We start from the raw sequence: 9,919 nt of genomic DNA, 5'->3' as shown, positions 1-9,919 counted from the left end.
CTCACACTGTGATGCTGTGACAGGCCACAAACCCCTGGCACGTTTTGCACTTACACAGACCTCCACAGGCAGGGACCACACCCAGCTCAGTTCAGTGAATGCTTTCCAGCCACTCACAAACTCACAATAGAGAAGCTCCAACTGGATCTTCAGCCCCGGACCCAAGGAACACACTGTCTACAGTGGTCAAAAAGCCTGACCAATGGAGATTATTATCCAGTCCCGCCCTTCCCTCAAAGTGGAAAAAACATACAACACCTTTTCTTACTGAGCAGTTTGTCTAAACACTTCACACAAAGACACACTGGTTAAGATAAAACATTAGAAAATGTTATTAACTACAAAAAATAGATTTTAAGTGATAATATGTGGCAAATGTAAAAATATAAAAAGAAATTATGAAGTGAAATAAACATGAGGTCACAATCTAAATTCTACACACTAACATGTTCTTGAATTAGCAGTGTCTCACCCTTGTTAGCTAGTACAAGCAGTTGTTCAGTTGAAGGGTGAAGAGAGCCCCATGATGATGTCACGCCCCTCCTTTTATAGTGTTTCACCTTGCTAGAACAGTCCAGGCATGTGACGTGATGGCTGCCTCCCATTGTTCAAGGAAACCCATTGTGAACGTACATCCTACAGCGATGCCTTGCTGCGAGCAATCCCTGGTAATGGAATCTTTCCTTGATGGCCCATTAGCACGTCTGGCACTTCATTGTTGTACCTCAAAAGCCAGCTGAGGTGGTTCCACCTCACATCATTTTCTAGTAGCATATACAACATTATTTTATAACTTCACATACTATGTAGCACATACAATCCAACAGGATATTAATGTTTAGTAGATCAAGACTTTTAAAATAATAAACAAACAAGGCATACCTTGTACACAACATATCACAATTACATGACATTGGTGAATATGGAGTTTCTAGGGTGTTGTAGTCTAATATTTTACCCATTTGCCTATGTGGCATGGGCAGATCAACAGTGCGTGACTGCATTGTGTAGAACTTTCTACCATTCATGCACAAGGAACATTTCCTGCCAATTTCTAGATCGCTCATTTTCCTCTTTTCCATCATAGTTCGGCGTCAAGTTGATAATGTCAGGAACTGAGTTGCCCCGAGTTTGGTTGCCTAGTAACGCAATGAGTTCTGCTGGGCCTAATATACCCTTACCTTTCCCTATTGGTCAGAAGGGACAACAGATCATCATGTTAGCCCTGTAGTAACAGCACAATGGTGGCTCGAATTGTTCCATGCCTGCAACTGGCTGCTTGCTTCCTGATCAGTTCAAGGTGCCCATCTGTTGAACGTGCATCCTAAGCGATGCTGGCTTGCTCCGACCAATTCCCCTGTCAATGGAATCTTTCCTTGCTGGCCCATTAAGCACGTTCTGGCCACTATCATTGAATTGAACCTCATAAATAAAACCTAGCTTAATCATGGTTCCCATGTGTTCTGAACACATCATTTTCTTCCAAGAGCCATGCACATTTGACAACATTATTTTATAACTTCACATGCTATGTAGCACATCTGTCAACCATTTTTTATAAAATGAGGAGGATATTCAAGTCTAGCAGATCAAGACATTTTAGTTTTAAATAATAACAAACAAGGCATACCTTGTACAGCAACATATCACAATTACATGACATTGGTGAATATGGAGTTTCTAGATGTAGCCCAGTACCTTGTTCACATATCACCAGAAGTTCTACATGACATTGGTGACATGTTGTTACATTGACATTAGTGACATTGTGCATGATATAATAGTTTCTAGATGTAATAAATTGTAAAAGAAATACATTTTTCACTGCTAATCTACATTTATTTGCTGTTTTGCAATTTTTTTGATCTGTTATTATTTTAGTATCTGTACATCTCTTTGCTGAATATTTAGCACAGTTGGCATGAATAATATCCACTCTGGATCTGACAAGGGGTGGGTTTAAACCCAAAATGTCAGTTGCTCCTCAAAAGCAGATAGGATTGAAATAGGCAGGAGATATCTGACAGGCTGGCTGCTTGCAGCTCACTGGTGAAACTCAGAAATTCTTAGGGTGGAGTGTGAACAAGTCCCACCTCCCCTGAGAAAGACTGTAACCCAGGGTCTGATCCAGTGCTCCTTAAGTGGGAAATGGAAAGATTCCCAGTGAATTCAGTGGGCATCACACCAGACACCAAAACAGGGAATGGATTTCAGGGAAAGAGAGATTTAGCATCTGGAGAGGGCAAATGGCAGGAAAACAGCCATCATAAACATTTTCAGTTGTGAACAAAGGCTGCAGAAACCCTTTAAGGGAAGCACTTAGATCCCATGTCCTAAAAATACCTAGATAAACAGTGTGGAGAATCTTCTGAGCAGTAGTAGGTCAGCAGAGGTCAGTGTGATGAATCAGCACTGAGTCAATCTGCTACTGTTTTTCTGACTACTGACCAGAGGGAGATGGAGCAACCAGGAGGGGGAAGATTCCATGGCAGCTGGGATGGTTGGAAACCTGCAGTACAGTGAGGAACGCAGTTGTTCCTGGTCTCAGCGTAGCCGAGCAGAGAATGGCGATGGCTGCAGGTCTTGATTTCAGAATAAGAGGGCACATATGTAAATAGTATAGCAAAGTGTACGTGCATCATGGAAATAGACCAATTGCGCTTAAGATACTGGACTTTGTGACCTTAATTTCTCTCCACCGATGGAAAATGACCAGCCGCAAGGCCTGAATATTGTCCACTCCTCAGCCGAGGGCCAACAATGCATTAGGTAAAATATTTGGATTTGGAGGCAACAAACTACAAATGCTTCTGAGGTTTGTAAGTTAAATGGCTTCACTATAGTCACTGCTAGAAATACACTGATTTAACATAATGCTTTAACACAAACTCAGGAATTCTCTTTCTTTCTGTCTGTCTCTATCTCTCACACACACATTCACACATACAGACACTCTATTTCAAAATGGTTTTTTAGCTTCCCGCTACCAAATTCTGCAGCCATGCTGAAATTTTCAAATGTGGATGTTCCAAAATCTATATTTAGGCCCCATGGAAAATCATATCACCTTTTTAGGTGCCTAAATATGGATTCAGGAGCTAACTTAAGTTCTTTTAAATATTGATCAGAGTGTGCCATTAACATACTGCACAATTCCTCACTTGTTGGCCCAGTATGTTGTATATACTGCAGTAACAACATTCTTTCTGATTGCAAATCCTCTGTTCTAGCCATAAGACCTCACATAGGCTTGTACTCTGACACTGGGCAAATTACAAACTACTCTTTCTTGGCTGTAGAAATGTTTCTTCCTAACCCACCTTTGTTCTACAAGAAACATAGGACATCTTAACAATGCACAGCTTCCAATAATCATACCTTTTGTGGAATGGTAGCACAGAAGCATTTTTGCTGTTGGGGTAAAAATACTCAGCTATAATTAAATCAGGTGTGTTATGCTCTTCCACTTGTAAACACTGCAGGTCTTCCCCCATTTTTCCTATCATTGAATATCATGGAAAATGGTTTTTCAAAAGCATGTAGGCCTATACATCTAGACCCAGACCATGTTGATGCCATTGGACCAAAACCAATATATTTTGTTTATTAAAACAATCAGAATACATTGGGTATGAGTCCTTGGCTAATAATCTCAGGAGAACAAGTTTTCTTTTGAGATATGTGTTACTTATTTTTTTGAGTTATAATTCAGTCAAACAACTTAAGCATGTGTTTAAGTCAATGGAACCTAACTATGTGTTTAAAGTTCAATCCATGTTTAGTGCTTTCCTCAGCAGGGATGGTCTCCTGGAGTGAGGCCTTGGCTAGAGCTAAGGATACAATGAAAGTAGTTTGCCTTGTGATATTTCACTACTTGTGTATCTAGTCATGGCTCAAATTTAGAAGTGCAGAAAAACAGGGTGAGAACAAACATTCAAGAACCTTGGTAATGGTTAAAGGATTAAAATGGTCAAAGGCTGAGGTGTTGAAATGGAAAAAGGGAATGAGACTGTGACAGGGTGCTAGGCAAAGAAAAACTAAACTAATTGTCTGTCACATGAGCCCTAATAAAGAAAGGAGAACTGGAGCAGGCTGAGTAAGCCTGCACTTAATGGGCAAATAGGGAGCAGCTGCATGCCTCGCTAGCCAGGGGCTACAGATGGCTCACAAGAAGACAGTGCAGCTCCAGAGAGAGGGGGGAGGGTAAGAGTCTCTATTGGTGTCTCTGATGGTGAGGCTGCTGTCGTTGTTAAGCTGAACCTGTGTGTAGACAGAAGGGGGTGGGCAAGTAACCGGTAAAATAAACCTCATGAGGAGTGCACCAAGCTGAGGTCTCTGACTGGTTTGTGGGTGCAGAGGAGCTGAGCAAGAGGAGGGACCTGCACAAACCTGCTACAGAGACACATGCTATTTCTGGAATATTTTGCCCATACATAACAACAACTGACCATCTTTGGATTCCCTTTCCCTTAGAAGACATCCTGCTGTTTTAAAAGTCATTAAAGTAATTCCTTTCTTCATTCATCTCAATAGATACTTAATTATAATAGTTAACATATCCATTGAAAATAGAACATAGAGATCCCAGACAGTTTAGGGTCTCATCAATGCTAGAAAATAAGGGTTTTCCCCTATGGAAAATATCAATGAAAATGAAAAATAATTCATTTTTGGTGTTTTTTGCTGCCGTCATGCCTCATGGCCACTCTAGTTCAAGTGCCTCAGGCTCCATTATCCTTTATAGGCTGCGCTCCCTGGTTGGACTATATCTTCTGTGGTGTGCGCAGTCTACCTTCTGGCTGTGTGGAGGTTATGTGGCATGAAAGTTGCATAGCCATGGTGCATTATGGGAGATGAACTCTAGCTGTACAAAGAAGAATGAGAATATCAGGTGCCTGAATTACAGTTCCCATGAGGCACTGTGGCAGCATTTAAGAACGGAAATATTTTGGGTTTGGGATGAAATATTTTGGCTTACGATCATTCACTGTTTTGATGAAAAATGAAAATTTTTACTGAAAAGAGACATTTCTTGACAAAAAAAAGTGTTTAGCCATAAAACCAATTTTCCAGCGAAAAGCAGTTTTGATAGAACACTTTCAACCACTTCACTGAACAGAGTAAATGAGAATCTCTGTCTCATAAAGTTTACAATTTACTCGAGGAACTTCCATAGTTTTTTTTATTAGCATATATAAGTAAATGCAAAGTTCATCCTCCCTATTCCAATGTGGCTATGGACCAAATCAAATCATCTCCTCACTGGGTTGTTTGTGCATTATTTCTGTCAGTTGCACCAGCAGAATGAAGAGTTTCAGAGCAAATCTGCCACAGGAAAGATACCGTAGTTGATTTGTGAACTCACCAGGGACTGCTACAGGTCGTCTCTGTTGTATATATACTAGCAGCAACCCAGTTAATCTGATAAGAAAAGAAGAAAAATTTCAAATGCATTTTCATTGATCATTGCCCCAAAGGAGTCATATGGAGAAAAAAGCAACCAGACAAGCTTTGCAATTTAATAAGAAAAAGAAGATATATACGGACTTTGCAGATAAGCTCTAAAACTATTCATTCATCTGAATCAGAAGATTTTCTAAATGAAACCAAAGACTAGAAACAAAAGCAAAAATCCCAGTCAAATATATTTTTGATGAAGAGATGAAGTACAGAGAGTGATCAGGTAAAACATCTTTTACTCTAAATGTGGTGTAACTAACTGCATTTTGTAAAGTATTAGAAGAACTGCAATTTATTTGATTTTCCAATCTCAATAGTGGAATGACTGTAATGACAAAAAGTTTCTGATGATTCTTTCAGAGGAAATATTCTTCTGTGTATGATAAGAATAACTTGAACCACTATGTAGAATAAAGAAGTCAATTGAATCTTAAAATGTATGGCAAGATCATTGAGGAACTGACTAGAGACGGACAGCTGGATCATCTTCAACAATTTATGTTATGCCAGTGACAGATAGAACATCAGTAAATGGTATTCATGAGCTGATATATACCAATGTGAGGACTGCTGGGCTGGGCTAGAAATTTTGTTTTTCATGAGAATGCAGTTTCTTAAAGGTTACTTTTGCAAAATCTGTTATTGAGCACACACTCTGCTATTTCTTAGGGGTGGTAATGTTCTATATCCTTTCAAAGTACTAAAGCAAGATAAGATACAAAGATCATTTTTTGCACACACTCTTACTCACTCGTGGGTAGATCTCTTGATTTCAGTGGTGCTACTCATGGGAGTAAAGTTATACACATGCTTAAATGCTTGTAGGAGTAAACATAATTAGACATAAGGTCTTATATTGCTTCCATCAAAGTCAGTGTTAAAACTCTCAATGACTTTAATGGGGTAAGGATTTAGCCTACAGTGGATCTGCTACTTTCTATATTTTTGGGGTAAAAAGTAGAGAGGAGAAAGATCACAAGTTAAGCATGCACACAGCATTACTGGCTTTTGGGGGCATTCATAGTAGAAGGTTTTTTATATAAGATAAACAACCCTACTGTAATGAGTCTACATTGCGGTATCAGCCTGGCTTACCTGTTGTTAACCTCAATATGTTTATAATAGCAAATGTTCATATTCTTATAATGTAATGGAGTTTCAAAAGGATTTTAGAAAGTATGCCATAAACCTTTCATGTACTCTGTGGTACAGAAATAGCCTTATATGAACCTGACAAGCTGGGAGAAAGAAAAGAAAAGCAGGAATATGTGGGGAACAAATAAAACAGATGGAAAACACAGGAAAAGAGATATGCCGCTGTAGAATTGGAAAGGAGGAAGAAATGGGATTTGCAGCTGAGGTAGTTGATTTCTTTAAAATCTGTATTCTATTGAAGAATGAATCCCTGTAGTGTACATAGGCTAAGCATCTAATTAAATGTGGGGACTTTGAAGAAAAAGAACCCCCAACAACTTGAGTCTTGCAGAACCTCTTCTTGGAATTACTGGGGGAATATATTTTACTACTGTGAAGAAATGATAATTAAACTCCCTAACTCTAATAACACACACATATATATATATATATATAGCACGTGTGTACATTTATGTATGTGTACGTGTGCATGCACACACTAAGATATAGGATGTACCTTCTCAGGCCATATAGGCACCTTCAAACTCCATCCCTTTAATTCTATTGTACACCAAGAATTGTGAATCAGTTTGCTGGCATAAGGAGTAGCATGTACATAAGAGTATGCAGACTGTACTGTGACAAATGTTTTTCTTCTCTTTACACATGTATATTTGTAACAGTATATATTGGTTTAAATAAAAAAATAGTAGTTTTAAACAGCTATACGTAATAAAGGATTTATAAAATTCACTAAACTGGTGTCATTTTACCTGTTTTTCAAATCTTTCCATGGTTTGAGGTATAGATTGTTCAGGAAACCCAAATGACTACACAACACTATGGTATTATATTTCTCTTAATCCTAGCCAAGTATGTGTTGAGTGTATGCAGCTCAGTGCATTAATATTACAAACAGAAACTTCTCTGCAGTGACCTATCAGCAAGCATGTTAAAACAAGGAGGCTGTGAGTGAGCTTTTGTCACTCTTTTACCATGAGGTCTGGCCAGCTTCACAAAGTGCTGTATGTTAAAATCATTATAGCATCAACCAATTTGCGTTTCCTGATGCTGTAATGTCTGTTCTGGCAGTATGGGCAGTACCTCTAGGAACAAAGATGTCTAAGATGATAGGTAGAGCTGTGCAAAACAGGTGAGTGTCACATGTCTGAGGCTTTCATTTTGGAAATCACTTATCATAGTGCTTATAGCATTGAATGTGAACTCCAAAGAGAAAAATCCAAAATTCCTTAAAGCTGAGCACCTTAAGATTCAAAAGTATTTAGTAAATGGTTCAGCTTATGTTTTTGTTAGCATTGGGCCAAAGGCTGCTATCTCTTATACAGGTGTAAGTCTGGAGTAATTTGAGATGTGAAACAACTAATCTGAATTGCAGGTTTGTAGATGTTGCCATTGGTCATATTACTTCATTTATTTATTTTCCCTTTTCCCCCAGAACTGGCTGTCCTGTAGCACTATTGAAAAGGTTACTGTCGATGATGCCAAGTCATGAACTCATCCAACCTCTGGAGTCCACAGAATGTGCAGTATTGCTTTGACTTTGTTAACAATTCATGTGCTAGAAATGTAAGGTCTACAACCAGTCTTTGGGCCATGTACCTCTTCATGGTGGGAGCTATAGTGCTCACAATGAGTGGAAACCTGCTTGTGATCGTTTCCATCGCTCATTTCAAACAGCTTCACTCTCCAACCAACTTCCTGATCTGCTCCTTGGCAACTGCGGACTTTATGCTCAGTGTCATGGTAATGCCCTACAGTATGGTCAGGTCTATTCAGTCATGCTGGTATTTTGGAGACGTCTCCTGCAAACTCCATTCTTCTTGTGATATAATGCTGTGTACCACCTCCATCTTCCATCTGTGTTTTATCTCTGTTGACCGTTACTATGCAGTATGTGACCCCCTGCATTATGTCACCAAAATGACTATCCCTGTGACAGTAGTATTTGTATTAATTAGCTGGTCTGTTCCATTCTTATTTGCCTTTGGTCTAGTTTTCTCAGAGTTGAATATTTATGGCATTGAAGAATATGTGGCTTCCATTGACTGCAGAGGTTCTTGTGCAGTGATATTTAACAAGCTCTGGGCAGTGATGGCTTCTCTTATAAACATATTTTTCCCAGGCACAGTGATGGTGGGTATTTATGTTCACATATTTACCGTGGCAAGAAAACATGCAAGACAAATTGCTGAAATGCCCAATGCAATAAAATGTGTCTCTGCAATGAAAAACAAAATCTTTACAAAAAAAGAGAACAAAGCTACAAAAACTTTAAGTATAGTCATGGGAGTGTTTATTTTTTGTTGGCTACCTTATTTAATTCTAATAATAGTTGATCCTTTTATTAACTTCTCAACACCTGAAGACTTGTACGATGCCTTCCTCTGGCTGGGATACTTCAATTCTACTTGTAATCCAATCATTTATGGATTATTTTATTCTTGGTTTCGCAAAGCACTTAAATTGATTGTGACTGGTACAATCTTCAGACCAGATTCTTCTACTCTTTCTTTGTTTCCTGCAAATAATTAGTTAACAAGGTAGGCATTTTAGGAATGGAATAGCATTAATAGATGCCTGTGCTGCTTCTGGAGATCTTTTAGAATAGATCAAATAGAGAACTATATACTGACAATATTTACAAGAATGTACACATGCTTTTGGAGAAACTCATTTGTAGCATGTCTCTATATTTATTGTTGAGGGATTAGCATGCTATCTTAATGAGCTGTCTGTGTAGATAGTAGGAAGTGACAGAGCAGTCTGGCAAACTATAAGTACATTCTATGCAGGTATGTTACTGTATACGCAGTGATCATTTTGCCAGCTACACTACAATATCATTTCTGTCCAAGTACCAGTTGGAGCCTCTAAGAGCAGTATGTAAGCATTAATTTGTTATTTAGTTGCCCATGTTTCAAAATGGACTCCCCATGCTGGGCCCAATTACACCACCTTTACCCCAATGAGAGTATCTTTCTTGAATTCTGAACATGAAGAAGGGAAACAGAACCAAGCCCAAAATGTTTTCTCGAGCTAAATACTGATCTTTATCTACATACAAGCTACCCAAGCCAATCTCAGACACACCAGTCAATAAGCAATTAAAGTCTGTGGAAGGAAAGTGATTTGAATGTTCATTGATTCCGTGTATGGTTTGTGTTGTAGCTGCTGCACCTGAGAAATCACCTCTCTCTCCATGTGTTATTAAGATAGCCGAGATCAGCTGAGACCCTTAGGAGTCCCGCCGAACGTATGGTAGCTCAAAGTGGGGAATTTATGCAGGAGGGCAATGTGGTGCCTA

At 38.9% G+C, this 9,919-nt stretch overlaps 1 protein-coding gene across 1 annotated transcript; it reads left to right on the top strand.

Annotated features, from left to right (window-relative positions):
* The first annotated feature begins 8,103 nt into the window (after positions 1-8,103).
* LOC137149134 (trace amine-associated receptor 4-like) lies at positions 8,104-9,147 on the top strand. Its single transcript, XM_067542508.1, has one exon. It carries the CDS (start codon positions 8,104-8,106, stop codon positions 9,145-9,147), a length of 1,044 nt encoding a protein of 347 aa, XP_067398609.1.
* Positions 9,148-9,919: the final 772 nt, after the last annotated feature.

Source organism: Emydura macquarii, unplaced genomic scaffold (genome assembly GCF_026122565.2).
Source record: "Emydura macquarii macquarii isolate MOO-44397 ecotype Brisbane River unplaced genomic scaffold, CSIRO-AGI_Emac_v2 contig_705, whole genome shotgun sequence".
Classification (NCBI taxonomy): Eukaryota; Metazoa; Chordata; order Testudines; family Chelidae; genus Emydura; species Emydura macquarii.
This window is presented reverse-complemented; position numbering and strand designations above follow the sequence as displayed.